The following is an 18,889-nucleotide window of genomic DNA, read 5'->3' on the forward strand; positions in this document are numbered from 1 at the left end:
TTGTGCTTGCTCTCTCTCTCTCTCTCTTTCTGACAAGTAAATAAATAAATAATCTTTTTAAAAAAGTATAATATAGAAAAATAAAAAGAAACTTTCAAAAGGGGGCCCAGATTTTGTGGCTTTGTGTTTTAAATTAACCACAAAGTTAAATTTGTTGTACAGTCAGGTTTGGGAACCTCTTCCTATAGTTTACATATAAGTTTTTCTGATCCCCTGCTAAAATAGAGCCTTATGATATTATGGAAACACAACCAAAATGACCTGGAAAATGCCAATGAGGAGGAAAATAAGTGTTTTACAGATAATGATTACTTTCTAACTTACTAGAATCTTGGATGTTTAGGATTTTTAATTGGACGATAATACCATGAATAACAATCTGAGAGGAGGAATGAAATTACACATGCTTTGGGTACTGTGGCTCCTTTTTTAATCCCTCAAATACTAGAGATACAAATCTTAAAGATAGGGGAGGAAACTGTGATTTATTGGCTGTGTTAGTATGGACCCTATTCCCTATGTTCTCATGTAATTCTTGCATAATAACTATTGCCCTTTTGTAGATTAAAAAAAAAAAACCTGATATGTAGATTTTAGGTTACTCAAAAAACAACAAACTTATATTGAGCTTTTATTATGTCAGACACTAAGCCAAGTTTTGAGGAAGCAAAATTTAATGAGACAATTTTCTACTATAGATGGGTTTGTACTAATAATAAGTGTACTAACAATTGTACTAACAATAAGTGTACTAACAATGTTAAAGAGGTCTTACTGAAGTATCTCTAGGGTACTGTGAAGCCACAGGGCTGAGTGAAAATTCTTTGGGGGGGAGTAGGAAATAAGAAAACATTTTGAAAATGACATTTTGGCTGAAACGTGAGGGTAAAGTTCACGATGCAGAAGACAGAGGAAGAGGAATTCCTTGACAAAGGGGGAAACCATGAGCAAGGGCGAGTTTGAGAACTTATGGATTACAGTAGGGGAAATTAGAGACTTGGAATGCTCAGCCAGAGTGAGGATGGAGAGTGAAGCAAAGTCTGAATCATGGAGATTGCCCATTGGATTGCTGCTTGCTATGCAAATAGTCCAGAAATAGTGTGTGAGAAATAAGGAGCTGCCAAAGGGTCTTGAGCACAGAAGTAAGAAAGAAGCTGTTTCTGGAAACTGTGGAGTGGGCCAGTCGGAGGGCAAACAAGATGGAAAAGTTAGATAGGAGACCAAAATAGTCCGAGGCAGGGACCATAAGGCTTTGAATGGAGATTCCAATGGAGAAGGAAAAAGATGATGAACTAGAGAAGCAGTGAAATAGATGGATCTTGGTTATTTTGTAGAAGGAGGAAGATAGGATTTCCTGATGGAGGTGACTGGGTGGACAGGAGGAGGAGCAGAGTTAAAGGAAAGGTGGTAAGTTCAAATGCGAACACATGAAAGTTGAGGAGCTGGTGGGACGTCTTAGTGGAAAGAGCTGGAATGCAGGGTGTTGGTCAGGTGAGTGGGAAGAGGGAGTGGGAAGTAAAAGGATGGAGAGATAAGATGTTACCAGCAGAGAAATGTTAAGAAGTAGGTGGTTTGAAGACCGTGGTGATGCTTGAAATGGCAGTTTGAGAAGTAGGAAGGAAGCCAAGAGCAGATAAATAGATTGCTGAGGAGTACCAAGGGTCCAATAAGGTTGAAGATGTGGTATGAGACAGGAAGTCTGAATTATGACTGTGAATTTCCCCAGCAGTGCCCTGTAGTGATTGCGGGATTAAGCCAAGTTTATGGGTTAGCCGGGCAGACTAGGAAGGAGGGCAAGGGATTTAAATATCCTCTCTACTGTTTATCTCTATAATTTTATCGACAATTTCAGGTGGTTGAATTCTGTACAGAAAAAAACCACAATAAAGAGGCCCCAAACCCACAAAACCAAAAATGCAATCTCCGAAGCACATGGGAAGTGATACGTGATTCTGAGGACTTTCAGAAAACCACTCCTATGACGACCCAGCCACCCGCACCCACATTCTCACTGCTGCAGATTGGACAAAGAATTGTGTGTTTAGTTCTCGATAAGTCTGGAAGCATGACGGTACGTTAACTGGTCTTGGTGTTCAGGGTGCTGCTCTCAATATTTGTGTATGATATGATCTGGACCACAGTTTGTAACAGGCTGGGAATAAACACAACCCTTAGGGTCAGAACAGTTACAGCAATAACATTACCATTAGAAACACCCACCTCAACTCTATTCAATAGGGATTCAACAGCAAGAGTCTCATTTGCCAAATAAAATTAGCTTTTAATTTGTGAGCAAGATCTGCTGAAGTATATAGCCTTGACATTTTTTAATGTTTCACTGACAGTATGTCCATCTATAGAACTCTTACTAAAGCAGTAATGATCTAACTACTGCCTAATCTAGCTTGATCTTTTAGGGCTATTTAAACAAAGGTCCTAAAATTCTACCCAGATGTTACTAATTATAAAGGAGAAATTTAATATGGAAATTTAATTTAATATCAAGGCCCCTGAATAGGCTTATTGTCATTTACTCGATATTAGGGCAGTCATTTTCAAATTTCCTCTGCCCTGTTTTGTTATTAGTCTGCTCATCTAAACCCAACCTGACTGCTTTTCTTTTACTTTTCCATTTAGAATGGTGACCGCCTTAATCGACTGAATCAAGCCGGCAAACTTTTCCTTCTGCAAATAGTGGAGCAAGGCTCCTGGGCTGGGATGGTGACATTTGACAGCGCTGCCTATGTACAAAGTGAACTTGTACAGATAAACAGTGCTGCAGAAAGGGATGCCCTCACCAAAAGGTTACCAGCAGTGGCTGCAGGAGGAACATCCATCTGCTCCGGGCTTCGATCAGCATTTGCTGTAAGACGAGTTGCCCTGTCATTTGTCAATGTTTACAATTTCTGTTTCCTAAACTTAAGTCTGTTTTCAACAAAATTAAGTCAAATTTTCTCCAATATTTAAATTCTTTCATAATAGAGCACCACCTACCTACCTTTCTAAGGTCCCATACCAGGAACGCTCTTCCAGGTGTCCTGTATCTCAGCAACTTGGATCACTTGTCCTTCAGCGCTTCCACACCTTTGCCAGACTCCCCCCTTAGAATATTTTCCCCTTCCTCTTCTGTCCCTCAAATCACAGTCATTCTTCAAGAATCCATCCCAGACATGACCTACTTCTGGACATCTTTCCTGATTCTTTCAGTTGTACAGAATCACTCTTTCTAAATCCTGTGAACTTTAACAAAAAAGTTTCTTCTGACTTCTAGGCTCTCCTGTCTGATTTTCTTTTTCTTTTTAAGATTTTATTTATTTATTTGACAGAGATCACAAGTAGACAGAGAGGCAGGCAGAGAGAGAGGAAGGGAAGCAGGCTCCCTGTGGGACTTGATCCAAGGACTCTGAGATCATGACCTGAGCCAAAGGCAGCGGCTTAACCCACTGAGCCACCCTGGCGCCCCTTCTGTCTGATTTTCTAATCACATGCTTCACTCAAGCAAAATTTCATTAGGGATAAGACTTACCTCTTGATCTCTGAGGCTGCTGCGCAGTATCTTTTATACAGAAGGGTCTCAATAATATTGAATTATTTGATAGCACCTGATACCTCTTTGCTCCAAACACATAATCTAATATTCCATAGTTATTTAGAAGATCTTTAGCCCCATGAAACAAAGAATAAGAGGCTGAAAGAAGCTGGCTGATTAAGGTCTCAAAATCCCTGTGACATCTTGGGCAGGTCAGCTGTCTGTCGAATAGGGGGAACAACCTGCCCCGGGACTGTTCTAGATTCCCAAGCAGCAGCAGGAACATTTAGTTTCCAGCTCACACTATTGTATGTGGACAACAGACAACATTTCCTCAAATTCAGTCTGTCCCTGGGACCTTTTATTCCACCTTTAAGTTCAGTTCCCTAAAAGTGGTTTCCACTGTATGCACAGTCAGCAGCAGAACCCTTGTCCAGAGGCCTGTGGGCATCTGGATTCTCTCGCCTCTGCCACTCACCCAAGCTTTGATTAAAGAAGCAAATGAGGGAGGTGAATGGACAGTGAAATCGCTGACATGTAATATTAAACTCCTGCTGTGCAAAATCTTAGGGGAGATGAGTAATGCCAGATGGCCTGGTGGTGAAGAGAGTACTTCTGGCTCTGCATTTTCCACTTAGATGGGTGAGAGAGAGTGTGAAGGATACAACTGGAATTTAGATGCTCCCCCTGCCCAATGGAGTCCAGATATGGGATGGGAGGAACTTGCGTGTGATGAGGTAAAGAGCCTTGGGTCCTACAGTGTCCCAAGTTCCCCATTGGTTCCTCAGCAGAGACCTTGTCAGATCTGTGTTGGGCTCCCCTGTCTGCTGAGGTGCCCATTGGACTTTGTTCTCTGGGCTTGATTCAGGCCCAGTCATCTTTGCTGACTCAGCCACACCCTGGATCCCACTATTGAAGCAGAGCCCTAAGCACCACTTTGTCCTCCATCCAGCTCCTAAGGAGACTGAACACCCTTCAGCCTGTCTGGTGAGATGACCTCTTCTCTTTCCTGCTGACTTCTGTCTTCTCTGTGGGATATGTGGGAACTTACACACATTTTCCACAGCACATAGCAGTGATAGAGAGTAGGACAAAGGAATCCAAATTAAGGCCTTTCTCTGGCCTCTCAGTTTGTTCAGATCAAGGCCACGGCCATGGTTGAGAGGATCCTGGGCTTTAGGCTCTATCATGTAGCAGCAGGCACAGTTCTGCTCTCTTCCCTTGTGTGGCAGCCCCTCAGAGTTCAAACAGTGCAGCAGAAGTACTCTCTGCTCTTAGCTTTTCTTTCAACCTACTGAAGGTGCTTTCCCTTTCTGCGTCTGGTCCAGGGAAGAGAGGTTATTCAGGCTTGATTGCTAGTTTTCCCTACTAGGTCTCTCCTTCTACTCTTTTTAGGGGAAGAGTGGACTCTTGCATTCCTCTTCTGAAATGAGTAACACTATTTTTTAAATCTAATTTTCCTTCTATCAACATCTTATCCAACACTGGTAAAAAAAAAAAAATCTGTGTTTTCTACACAATGTAAAAAACTATAATCCATGTTAATCAGGAATGGTTGAAACATTGATGTCATAAGATCATTAGGAGCTGGGGTTAATAGAATAAAATTATTTATTTTAATCAGAGGGAATATTAAAAATTTTAATAATTCCTGTGACCTGGGTACTTACCAGTCAGAACTAATGCCAACCATAAACAGCTGGTATAGTCAGATGGTGAATATCATGCAAGCTAACTCTACCCTGTGTCTAATATCTCCCATATATTATCCCTATTCAATGAGGGTGGTTTCTGAAAGCATCTGGGAACCTCCAGAAGCCTGTCAAGGAGAGATCATATGAAGGAAACTAAAAACCTCCTTTGTGGGTTCCCCAGTGCTATGAATCTCTATAACTACCCTGACATTTTTTTACAGAGCCCGCTTTGCAGTAGGGTAACCAAAAGAAAAGACTGTTGTCAGATTCCATTAGTGTTGCTGATTTAAAATTTTATCACTTCGAGAGAGAGCTATTTGACAATTCTCAGGCACTTTTGTTCAATCCCTCTGGAATTTCTCTTCTCATTCCCGATAAATGCTGTTCTCCCAAATACCTTGGCCACACTGATAACTCATACACTGCATTATGTTCTTAGGTTATTAGGAAGAAATTCTCAACAGATGGATCTGAAATCGTGCTGCTGACCGATGGAGAGGATAACACTATAAGCTCGTGCTTCAACGAGGTGAAACAAAGTGGAGCTGTCATCCACACAGTCGCGCTGGGGCCCTCTGCTGCAAAAGAACTAGAGGAGCTGTCTAAAATGACAGGTGAAGGACGGTCTGCTGCTGCTGTGTCCCACTGAATTGCTGAGTTGTCTCTCCCACTGTACTGTGAGCTCCAATGAACAAGGGAGAAGGGGAAGGGTGGGCTATATATAGAGAGGGGGAATCTTATTAACCAACTACCTGCCTTTTCCTCCAAATGACCATTAGAATTGACTCTCCCCATTTCTTTTAAGGCCTCAGTTCTAGGATTATGGCAGTCTGGAGGAAGATGGGATCAGCACAGCACTCTAGTTAGGACTCAGGTCTCTTTTCCCAGACACTTTGTAAGTAAGGACTGCAAAGAACATAATATATTAGCCAGGAACCACTCTTTTCCAACTGGCAGCTGGCCTACAGACCCAGGGGGAACAGATGATAAGCCACTAATTATATAATGCCATGATACAAGTACTCTATTAACTATAGAAGGCACACTAGAATGGAAAGCCTTTGACCTTAATGCAGCCTCCCAGCGTGCTATCTAAGTCAGAATTTTTTAAGGAAAGGAGAAGGTCCAGAAAGGTGAACTCTAAATTGAGACTTTAATAAGGAGTAGCAGGGGAAAAGCAAAGAACCCACTGAGTGCACAGAAGGTCACTCTGACAATGTAGAAAACAATGCATTTTCTCCTTAAAATATTAATATATTGAGTTTCTAATCTCACACACAGATGGTTTAAAAAGATTCCATATGTGCCTGGCTTCCTTAGCAGAGTAAGTAGGCCACAGTATTTTTTTAACTTAGGGCCAGCATTATAGATATCAATTATTATGCCGAGTTGTCTCCTGAGGGAGCCGAAATGATGGACTGCTTATTCCTAATACCACATGTCTTAGGCTGGGTTTCCTAGCAGCAGAGCCTGAGACAAGGATTTGGGTGCATGTGATTTATAGAGGGAGAGCTCTCAGGAGAACAGGAGAAGGGCAGTAGGATAGGACAGGGGAAGGACACAAGCACAGAAGTGGACTTAGAGTCTAGCTGAAGCCTAACACTACAGAGAGCTCTCAATCTGGAATTGCATCACACATTTGGTACACTCTTGAGGAAAAGGGCTGACCTTTTATACCACTGTGTCCATCAGTCATCAGCCGTGGACAATCAAGGCAAGATGGAGGTGAGGGAGCATGTTACTTCTCCAGCAAGCATAACCTCTTTTGGTAAGGCAATTTTCTGGAAAAAGGAACAGTTATATTCCATTAGCAGCTAACACTTAGAGCAGCAGGGGAAAGATTCGATTGCCTCAGTAAGGGTATCTGGGTGGGGCCCCAAGAGCATTACCAAAGTACCTAAACCCTTGGATGGCATTAATGGTTTAAAAGTGTTTTCACATCAACTGTCTTAGTTACCCGTGCTCTAAACAGCCCAAGACTGGGATACCTGGTGTATAATCTATTTTTTACTCTATATTATACTTTCTATAACTGTCCCTTACAGCTGTTATTTCTTGCTGTTGTTAACATATATATGTTTTATGATTTAGGAGAAAACCCAAAAGTCAAGCTTGTTAAGATTATGTCTAAAATAAGAATAAACCAATAGGCTTGGAATAAGGCTTAATGAATTCTCTTATATGAAGCATATGACCTTTAAAACATGAAATTTTATGTTACTAGTTTTGACCTATCAGAGATTCATGGCTGCTTTGCAGATAATTGACCTAGCTGGGCAACTGAGATGTTGCTGAAGCTATTATTTAGTAGGATTAAAAATTTAGTATCAACTTCTGAATTAATCTGGATGCCTGGTTGATGGTGATTGATTAATATTTTTAAAACTGCAATAGAATATTTATGTCATGTATTCTGCTATCTTAACAGTAGCTAAAATGGTGCAAATACTTGCTTTCTAGAAAACAACTTCTGATAATATAAATGTGTTTTAGGAGGTTTACAGACATATGCTTCAGATCAGGCTCAGAACAATGGTCTCATTGATGCTTTTGGGGCCCTTTCATCTGGAAATGGAGCTGCCTCCCAGCGTGCTATCCAGGTCAGAATTTTTACTCTCTGGTTTTTCATGTTTCTAAATAATTATAACCAAAATGGAGAGTTTAATGGTTAAAATTTTTTTAAAGATTTTTATCTATTTATTTGATAGAGAGAGATCACAAGTAGGCAGAGAGGCAGGCAGAGAAAGAGGGGGAAGCAGGCTCCCCGCCGAGCAGAGAACCCAATGCGGGGCTCGATCCCACGACCCTGAGATCATGACCTGAGCCGAAGGCAGAGGCTTAAACCACTGAGCCACCCAGGCGCCCCTAATGGTTAAAATTTTTAAGTGCTACATTTGTCTGGTAGTAAGGTAAAACTAAAAATAGATGTTTTACCCTGATATTGGACATTATTCCTAAAATGTAACACTACTTTTTTAGAGCAAAGCAATTAGTGTTTGTTTGGAAACAATATTGACTTCTCCACAGAAACCAGCAACATATAATATAATAGGTCCAAAAATTCTTTTTTTTAACATCTGTTAACAAGCACCCATAGCAGTATAATTGGCTCAAAATTTTCTTCACAGTAGATCAACTTAACACAATTTTCTGGGACAAGTCAGTGTTCGTGGATTATGTGCTCTATTTTTCCATTACCTCAAATCTCTGATATTTGCCAGGATTTCCTTATGGGTGAAAAGTGTTTTGCTCTGTGAAAAGCCCATGATGTCTGTCAAGACACCTGGATTCTGGTCCTGGGCCTGCCATTAACTCTCGAACTGTAGGTTAAGAACTTCCCCTTTCTGGGCCTCAGTTTCTCAGCCAGATATGAACCAGAACCATGGGCCCATCTGGTTCTAAAATGTCAAGAAAACCAAATTTTCTTTCAAAAATTTTGGGACTATACATTAAGAAAAAAACAAATATATTTTAAATGTTCTTCTTGAGTTTCAAAAGCTACTCATATGAATTTTTAAGCTAGAGAGTAAATAATCAGAACTCACATCTATGTGAATTATTATTTTTATTGTGATAATTTTATTGTGAGAGTTTGGATGAAAGTAAAAAAACAATGTCATGTTAAAGCCAAAAATTGACAGATTTTGAAACAATAGGTTTTCTGATCTACCAGGGTAGCATTTATTCAATCAAAGAAGATAGAGATTATACTCATTTGTGTTATCCTAGCTCAGATTTAGAAAACTGAACTCAAGAGTCCAATCTGGAAATTGGAGGAATGTGTCTGAAAAAAGTGATTAAACTGATGAAGGACAAGTTCACGGTCAGGCAATTTCTGCCCATTACTTTTGTATTTAAGAAGCCTAACAGTGAGAGAGAGAGAGAGAGAAATGAGCAGAACTCATTTCCCCACCTGCCTTAAGAATCAGATTTAGGAGCCCTTCCGTATATGAGTGTAAGAGCCCTTTACTTCTTCCACATCCAAGATCAAATCTACCTATGAAATCAGAAATCTGACTCTATGACCCAGCCTCCCTATCTTCTCTTAGATATCAGTTTAAGGACAGGAGATAATTATCTAGGAGACAGTCCTCAAGGTCACATTCTCTGTAAAAGTCCTGTTAACCCTTCCCCACCTCAGTCTCTGTCCTAGCCACTTCTTCATTCTTCTCCAAACAACAAATCAGCCTTGGCCCTTGACTTATTTTCATTTATCTTCACAGGGGCTACTTGATCCAGCATTGGTTATTTGCAAAAAGTCCCAGTCAGGCCCCTAAAGAGTTAAGTTTATAGTCTAGTAAACAGGATGAGATATAAACACAAGTAGGTATAAAGGAAAACACTGGGAGAGTATCAAAGGAGTGACAGAAACAAGATTGTGTGAGAACTCACAGGAGGGAGAGAGAATTCTCAGTCAGTAAGTGAGATGGACTTTAGAGAAAATTTCAGAGAGAAAGTGCCATTTGAACCGAGTTTTGAAGGATTGGTAAGGCTTAGATAAATGGAGTTGAATGTATAGACTTCCAGGAAAAGCAGAGAGTATGATAAAGTCAGAGTCAGGGATTCATGAGTGTCATTTGGGAAGTGGTCTAGTTTGGGTGTAGGAATAAACATTGTGGAAGCTAAGGCTGGAGGAAAGGTAATTTAGAACTGGATAATGATTAAGACCTAAATACTAAACCAAGGACTCAGGCATCACACAAGGCTTTTAATGGGGCAACTGGGAATTGGAGGCAGAATGGAAGAGACTGTGCGATGGGGGCTATATTCTCCAGAATGTAAAGAGCTGTTTTTCTTTCTTAACAGCTTGAGAGTAGAGGCTTAACCCTCCAGAACAATCAGTGGATGAATGGCACAGTGCTTGTGGACAGCACTGTGGGAAAGGACACGTTATTTCTCATCACTTGGACAACACAGCCTCCCCAAATCCTTCTCAGTGATCCTAGTGGAAAGAAACAAGATGGCTTGGTAGTGGACACAAGCACTAGAATGGCCTACCTCCAGATCCCAGGCACTGCAAAGGTATGGACTAGGGTTTTATCCTTCCCACAATTTGACAAGATAAATTGAAGTTTTTACAAAATAGATTTTTCAATGTGGGTGGTTGCTAAAAGGAGAGTTAGTATTGAATGAAAGAGAGAACAAGGAAAATCCTCTATCCAGTTCTCTATCTCATTAGTATGACAGCAAATCAAGGGAAAGGAAATTGATGATATTTTCTACAGGTACTAAAGGGAGAAGTTTCAAATTACATAGAAGTCAAGATGCAAAATGGTCCTTGAAACTTCGGTATCATGAAAAATATCACCTCAGGGACCATTGATTTGATACTGCTTTTTAGAAACCAAGGAAATAAGGACACAGCTTTCTGACCTCATTTTCCCCAACTAGGATTTTCTTGACAGTAAGAACCATGTAGTTAACCCAAATGTACCAGAATTTCCCTTGGTTGACAAAATATCAGAGATCTTCTTAAATATGCTTTTGTAACATGCTTATACCAGATAAGCTCTCCTATAGGTAGCATTAAAGTCAGGTCTGTGTCACCTACGGTTATTAATTGGAAATGTCTCCATTTGTTTTGGTCAGGTTGGTACTTGGAGTTACAGTCTGAAAGCAAGCTCACAAACCCTGACTCTGACTGTAACCTCCCGTGCTTCAAGTGCTACTCTGCCTCCAATTACAGTGACCTCTAAAATGAGCAAAGACCAAGGCAAATTTCCTAGCCCTATGGCCGTTTATGCAAAGATTCATCAAGGATCCTCGCCAATCCTCAGGGCTACTGTCACAGCTATAATAGAATCAGTGAATGGTAAAACAGTTAACCTTGAATTACTGGACAATGGAGCAGGTAACCATTCCAAAGACTGGAAAACACATCTTTCTTTTCCAAAAAGCAATCCAGGAACAGAAGGAGGGCATGATCTGGTGCGGACAGTTAGAATCAGAGAGTCCGCCACTGGGGGTCTGGTTGGGAGAGTTCTCTGCTTCCCCACAATTCCTATATTTTAAAATGTTGGACAGCATGAAGAAGGGCTTACCTTTAGCTTCTGCAAAAACCAAACACATTAGTGGCTCAAGTTTAATACACTTAGATACTCTAGGGAGTTGTCAGAGGATATTCCACACTGCCCAAAAGGGAAGGAGGAAAATTAATAGCTATTTTATGTTCTAGTATCTTCATTTTTATCTTTACCACACTTTTGAGATATTATTAACCCTACATTACAGATGAAGAAATTGAGGCTTTCACATTTAGAAAGCGGCAGAGATAAATTCATGTGCAGTTATATGTGCCTGCTGTATCTATGCAGAGTCTGCATTAGTGTGCTCCCAAAATGAAAATCCTGCCCATTATTTTTTAAAGAAATCAGGGAGTGAGAGAAAGAGAATTCTACATTTCTTTATAGAAGGCACATGACTGCTTAGTATGATGCAAGTAACCTTATTAGAACAAATTCTATAAATGGATTTCCTACCCAAATCTACCCTGGTGAGAAGCCATAAGTTTTTTTAAAAAAGATAATCATATAACTTTTTTTCTTCATAGTAATGTGCAACAATTCAACTCAGTTCGATAGATACTTAATGAATAGTTACCTTGACCTATGTTGGATGTAGCAGACACATGGCATGACCTCTGATTTCAGAAAGAAAGACAACAATTCAGGAAGATAAAATATACACATATGAAGCTAAACACACACAGAGACATATACACGCATATGCATGTGCGCCTAAGAGAAAAAGTAGATTTCATCTTTAACGGAATCAAATCCTAAACTCTCTTGGAGATAGTGCAAGGTTATCTTTGCTTTGAACATTTTTAACCCACATATGAGTTGGAAATATACAAATGTGCATCCGCCTTTCAGATATTCATCAATTTCTTCATTTTCCTGTCAAGGTGCCGATGCTACTAAGGACGATGGTATCTATTCGAGGTATTTTACGGCTTATGATACAAATGGTAGATACAGTGTGAAAGTGAGGGCTCTGGGAGGAATAAATGCAGCTGGACAGAGGGTGAGACCTCAGCAGAATGGAGCCATGCACATGCCTGGCTGGATTGAGAATGGTAAGTAATCTGTAATCACACACCTGGCTTGAATAAAAAGGCTTGGGATCAGGAGAAAACCAATAAGCCTGTGGGGAGAATGGTGTGATTGGATATCAGGGTTTTTCAGTCTGAATACTATATTTTGGGCCAACACTACATTTGTGACATTTTGGGCCACATAATTCTTTGTTGTGGGGGCTGTCCTGTGCATTGTAGGACATTTACTAGCATCCCTGTCCTCTACTCACTAGGTATCAGAGGCATCCCCCACAGTCATGGCAATCGAAAATGTCTCCAAACATCATCGACTGTCCTCTAGAGGCAAAGTAACCCTCAGATGAAAGCCAATAGGTTGAAAGCAGCTTTCTACTGCCTGGGTTCACATTCTAGCCCTCTACAAAAGTATTTTAGATAATCTCTTTGTGCTTCACTTTCCTCAGTTATAAAATGGGAATAACAATGGTAACTACCTCGTAAGGTAGTTATGAGGAATGAACAAGGAAATACATCTAATGAGCTGTTGCTGGTAAATAAAAGTGTTAAATAAATGTTTGCTATTATTTTTAATAAATTTTAAAACATTTTATAATAAAGCTCTTTCCACTGATAGTGGCATTTCTATAGAATAAGGGAATTTATAGCTTATTATATGCATCAGTATCACAAGCCCCACTGTCTCCTTTCTCTTGCTCAGACCTGGGAGAATAGTAGATGAACCTAGTATCAGCCAGTACACTGAGCCCACAAGAAAGCAGGTGGGGAAATTGTGCTCCAAGAAACACACAGTCCTATACAGTCTTGGTCATAAACACTTGCCCTGGATTAGAGCTGAAATTGGGACCAACACTAGTACTGAAGGGTTCCAGGACTTGTTTTCCATCAATCTCTTTTTCTTAGCACCTGGTGTATTGTAAGAATAGCTCCTCCAAGAAGCTTCCCATTGTCCTATTTACTTGGAGTGTGCTCAGTAAAAGGAGGATTTTAGGACATGTGGTGTTTCATGCAAAGGTGAGCACAAGAAAAAACAATGCTTTAAAGACATTGCTTCCAAAGCTATTTCACATATTTCAGCTTAGTTCATTTTCATTTGTTCTTCTTTCCAAGTTAGGGGGAAAAGGCAGGAGCTGTTTGGTTTAATGGCTATATCTAGCCTCATGCTCAGTGTTTTGCTCACATTAGAACATTACATTCTTCTAATTATGCCATTTTAAAGACCGAGAAACAGAGGCTAGAGAGGTTATTGGCCTGTGATAGGACTTGGCTTGGCATTGGAGAGCCATATTTTTTCCTCTATCCCTTGATGAATACCAAGAGAGATGCTCTCTATTGGTGAATTGAATACTAACTCTGAACCTGCTACAGTATCTGCTTTATCTTTGCCCAAGACCAGATGGATGGGTATGAAGATCAATCTGTCTTTACAGACAAAAATTTTAAGGGTTAAAGAAGTAGGTTTTAGGAAAGAGTAAATTCTGTGTAATGCCATGTTAGGGTATTACGGAATATTTTTATTGAAATGAGAATTGGAGAACCCTACTGATTGAGCAGGCCAGGGTATTCTTTGAGTTCCAGGATTATTTTTATACAACATTTCAGCAAGAATGTGAAGATATTGAAATTGCTACAAGCACTAATTTCCTAGGCATTCAATGGAAAATCGGAAGTCTTCGAAAAGCATAAAATTTTAGAACCTCTAACATAAAACAGTATATGAGAAGCTGCCATCTAATAAGAATGATAAAACACAAACATAGATATAGAGGGGGAAAATGCATGGAAGAAATAATCAGGGCAATTCTTGATGGTCCAAATTATTAATTACCAAGTAAATAGGAAAAATAATAAAACCAACCACATTAACTAGGTGAAAGAGATTTCTTGAGGCAGTCTAAGAAGGCTTAAAATAGAGGTAGGATTTAAACTGATCTAGGAAGAGTAAAATCAGGATGGGCAAAAAGATGGGAAGAGAAACAACTCCACGACAAATGTCATGAAAATAAATTATGAGAATTGTTATTCCAGAAAATATCTGTAAGATAAAATAAACTGTGATTCTCTCTTTGCTTTTTTTCCTCTGATGCAACCTGATTTGGGATCTTACACCAAATTACTTTTGTGTGTGGAAGAAGGCAAAGGCGAGAGTAGGATGAGGGCAATCCGACAACAAAACAAAGGGAAGTATAGTCATATAGTTGCTTGTAATATAATGTAATGTAGTGTAATGTAATGTGTTGCAGGTGAAATAAAATGGAATCCACCGAGACCTGAAATTAGTAAGAATGAACTTGACGGCAACCAAGTGTGTTTCAGCAGAACAACCTCAGGAGGTTCATTTGTGGCCTCTGGTGTCCCACAGGCTCCCATACCTGACCGCTTTCCACCTTGTCAAATCACTGATCTTAAGGCAAAAATCCAAGGGAACAAATTTATTAATTTGACTTGGACAGCTCCTGGGGATGATTATGACCATGGAAGAGGTAAGTGGAATGTGGTGTGAACCGTGTAAAGGAGTTTTCCAGCCAATAGGGGTGCAGAAGGAGGTGAGGCAGACAGACATGTTATGGTGCATGGGGAAGACAGGAAGCAAGAGGGATTGTGAATGTCCTATGAAATGAAAGGTTAGGATTTTTAAATAGGAGAGGTTTAGAACCTGAAAAGCTGGCCCACATTTATCTTTTAAGAGGTTTCAACCAGTAACAGGCAATCTTTAGATTTTTTTGAAATCTTACCAAACTGTCTTTTAATAAACCCCATTCTTAGCAATCACTCTGGAAAGGCTTGGGAATACAGCATAGATCTCTATGGAGCTGAACTGACCTGTGGGAGAAAACTCAGGTCCTACTAGATTTTTGTCTTGAGGTATAGTCTTCAGATGGCAGCATGGACATCATAGAAATGCTTGTTAGAAATGAACTCCAGTCCCCAATGAGACCTACAAAACCAGAATCTGTCTTTTAAGGTCCCTGGGTATTTTTTATGTACATGAAAATTTGAGAGGCACTGTACCCCAAACTTCTCTATAAATAATAAACAATAAGCAATAGTTTAAAGACTTCCTCTCTCAGCCAGATGCATATACAGAAATGCTGATCAAGACTTTAGCTCATGCCTGCCCAGTTTTTATTTATTTATTTATTTATTTATTTATCGAGAGAGCACGAGCATGCACATGATGGGGAAGAGTGGAGACAGGTGAAGGAGTAAGGGCAGAGGGAGAGGGAGAATCTTAAGTAGGCTCCATGCCCAGCAGGAAGCTCTTCAGGGCTTAATCTCACCACCCTGAATCATAACCTGAGCCAAAATCAGGTAAAGATGCTTAACCAACTGAGCCACCCAGGCACCCCTTGATCCAGTTTTACATTTATCATTCTGTTGAGATACACAAACAAGGATGTAAAAAGAATACTAATGCTTATAAATATGGACCATCAACTACATTTATTCACTAGAACTTTATAGAATGGTAATATAGTTTCTTATAGACTTAAAACTTCTATAACACTTGAGAATTACAAGTCACGATTTTTTTCTTTTTAGCTCTCAAATATATCATTAAAATAAGTGCAAGTATTCTTGATCTCAGAGACAATTTCACTGAATCACTTCAAGTGAACACATCTGATCTTATCCCGAAGGAGGCCAACTCTAAGGAAGTCTTCGTGTTTACACCGGAAAACATCCCTTTTGAAAATGGCACGGATCTCTTCATTGCAGTTCAGGCTGTTGATAAGTCTAATCTCAAGTCAGAAATCTCTAATATTGTGGGAGTGTCTTTGTTTATTCCTCCACCGACTCCTCCAGAGATACCTACTCCTCCTTGTCCTGATATCAATGTCAATAGCACCATTCCTGGCCTTCACGTTTTAAAAATAATGTGGAAGTGGCTAGGGGAATTGCAGCTGTCAGTAGCCTTGGGCTGAGTTTCATGAGATGAATAAATCATCCACCCTTCTTTTGATTATAAAATTCTCCAAAATGTATTTTAAAGTTTCCCGTAGAGGGTGATATAATAAAATCAAATGCTAAACAACTGGCTACATATGTATAAAGACTATCATTTAAATCCAGAAGTTTAATCACACAGGCATTTATTAATGATTTTTTAAAAAGATTTTGTTTACTTATTTGACAGAGATCACAAGTAGGCAGAGAGATAGGCAGAGAGACAGGAGGAAGTAGGCTCCCTGCTGAGCAGAGACCCCCCCCCCCCATGTGGGGCTCAATCTCAGGACCCTGGGATCATGACCTGAGCCATCCAGGCACCCCTATTAATGATTTTTAAAGAAGAGGTGCTTGCATCAATAAATGAAAGTATGTTTAATTCATTTTAAGGAGCTTTGCCAATTAAAAAAGAACATGTAATTGCATGTGAAAGGTGCTAGGTCCAACTATCTAAATATAAAAGGCACAACTTACTATTTGTATCAACATTACCAGGAAAATGGCTCTTCTCTAAATTTGCAAGGATTACCCATTTCAGGAAGAGATTGCATTGCAGAAAGAAACAGTAGGATGATGATGTCTCCTTAGGCATAGAAATGTATGTTATGTGCATGAAATTACAAGTCAGTGATGCTTAAAGCCACAGTAGTGGGAGATGAGGTAGGAAATGTAGGTTCAAGCCAGATGTGAAGTAAAAGTGACTAAGAAATAAATGTTTTTGTGTGTGTGTACTTTGTGCTAAATGCTCTACCAATGCCCCATATGCATTTTCTTATGGAGTACAATTCAGTTCATTCAACAAATGTTCCTCAGCTGCCCATGCTAGGTCCTGAGTAGAAAAAAAAAAAAAAAAAAAAAAAAAGAGTAAGAGTTTGTTTTTTTTTCCTCTAGGTAATAAAGAACATCTGAGGATATCTGATTTTTTTTTTTAATTAAGAGACATATAATCAGAACTATGCTTCAAAAGAGGTACTTTGAGGACCATGTGAAGAACTGAATAAAGGTTGGAGATGTGTGACAGATTAAAAGGGAAGGAGAAGAAACGGAAAAAAAGAGCCAAATAAACTTAGCAGTATGACAGTCCCCACAGAGACTGATCACAAACTGCAGGGCCTCCCAGAAGTATTACTGCAAAAGACGGTTCAGGTTCTCAGTTCATTAGCATAATGAGTTCAAGATGTGGGTGGCTCTCTGATTGAAAATAAACTATTTTCAATAGGAGATTTTTCTACATAGGCCCCAAATTTATTTCTATGTAGATCTTCCTTATTTCAAAATAGGATTTCAGGTACCTTAGAGATACATTCAATAAACACAATAAAAAATTAAGAAAAATTAAATAAGTATATACTAAAAATAAAAGGAAGGTTCAGTACATCCAGTGCCCAATATAATGTTCTGTACAATTGCTATATCCTAGTCGCACATTTTATTTTGAGCTTCCAAGTAGGCAGAACAAAGGAAATATACAGAGTAACAAAATTAACAGAGTCTACAGTGGAAAACACATCAGAGGCTCAGGAGGAGCCAGGTGAAGTTTTACCCATAGATTCTTTTTTTTTTTTAATATAATTTTTATTTTTTATAAACATATATTTTTATCCCCAGGGGTACAGGTCTGTGAATCACCAGGTTTACACACTTCACAGCACTCACCAAAACACATACCCTCCCCAATGTCCATAATACCACCCCCTTCTCCCAAACCCCCTCCCCCTAGCAACCCTCAGTTTGTTTTGTGAGATTAAGAGTCACTTATGGTTTGTCTCCCTCCCAATCCCATCTTGTTTCATTTATTCTTCTCCTACCCACTTAAGCCCCCATGTTGCATCACCACTTCCTCATATCAGGGAGATCATATGATAGTTGTCTTTCTCCGCTTGACTTATTTCGCTAAGCATGATATGCTCTAGTTCCATCCATGTTGTCGCAAATGGCAAGATTTCATTTCTTTTGATGGCTGCATAGTATTCCATTGTGTATATATAACCACATCTTCTTGATCCATTCATCTGTTGATGGACATCTAGGTTCTTTCCATAGTTTGGCTATTGTGGACATTGCTGCTATAAACATTCGAGTACACGTGCCCCTTTGGATCACTACGTTTGTATCGTTAGGGTAAATACCCAATAGTGCAATTGCTGGGTCATAGGGCAGTTCTATTGTCAACATTTTGAGGAACCTCCATGCTGTTTTCCAGAGTGGCTGCACCAGCTTGCATTCCCACCAACAGTGTAGGAGGGTTCCCTTTTCTCCGCATCCTCGCCAGCATCTGTCATTTCCTGACTTGTTGATTTTAGCCATTCTGACTGGTGTGAGGTGATATCGCATTGTGGTTTTGATTTGTATTTCCCTGATGCCAAGTGAATGGAGCACTTTTTCATGTGTCTGTTGGCCATCTGGATGTCTTCTTTGCAGAAATGTCTGTTCATGTCCTCTGCCCATTTCGTGATTGGATTATTTGTTCTTTGGGTGTTGAGTTTGCTAAGTTCTTTATAGATTCTGGACACTAGTCCTTTATCTGATATGTCGTTTGCAAATATCTTCTCCCATTCTGTCAGTTGTCTTTTGATTTTGTTAACTGTTTCCTTTGCTGTGCAAAAGCTTTTGATCTTGATGAAATCCCAATAGTTCATTTTTGACCTTGCTTCCCTTGCCTTT

General features: G+C 39.7%; 1 protein-coding gene across 1 annotated transcript in view; it reads left to right on the plus strand.

Annotated features, from left to right (window-relative positions):
* The window catches only part of CLCA1 (chloride channel accessory 1), a 30,102-nt gene extending 13,784 nt beyond the window's left edge, over positions 1-16,318 (plus strand). The window contains exons 6-14 of the mRNA XM_082688217.1: positions 1,853-2,071; positions 2,638-2,865; positions 5,663-5,837; positions 7,717-7,823; positions 10,030-10,245; positions 10,813-11,074; positions 12,131-12,301; positions 14,521-14,760; positions 15,821-16,318. Coding sequence (XP_082544343.1) covers positions 1,853-2,071; positions 2,638-2,865; positions 5,663-5,837; positions 7,717-7,823; positions 10,030-10,245; positions 10,813-11,074; positions 12,131-12,301; positions 14,521-14,760; positions 15,821-16,203 — 2,001 coding nt within the window. The 3' untranslated portion in view covers positions 16,204-16,318. The remainder of the gene's footprint in view (positions 1-1,852; positions 2,072-2,637; positions 2,866-5,662; positions 5,838-7,716; positions 7,824-10,029; positions 10,246-10,812; positions 11,075-12,130; positions 12,302-14,520; positions 14,761-15,820) is intronic.
* Positions 16,319-18,889: the final 2,571 nt, after the last annotated feature.

The sequence above is a fragment of the Mustela nivalis genome (genome assembly GCF_964662115.1).
Source record: "Mustela nivalis genome assembly, chromosome: 10".
Taxonomy (NCBI): domain Eukaryota; kingdom Metazoa; phylum Chordata; class Mammalia; order Carnivora; family Mustelidae; genus Mustela; species Mustela nivalis.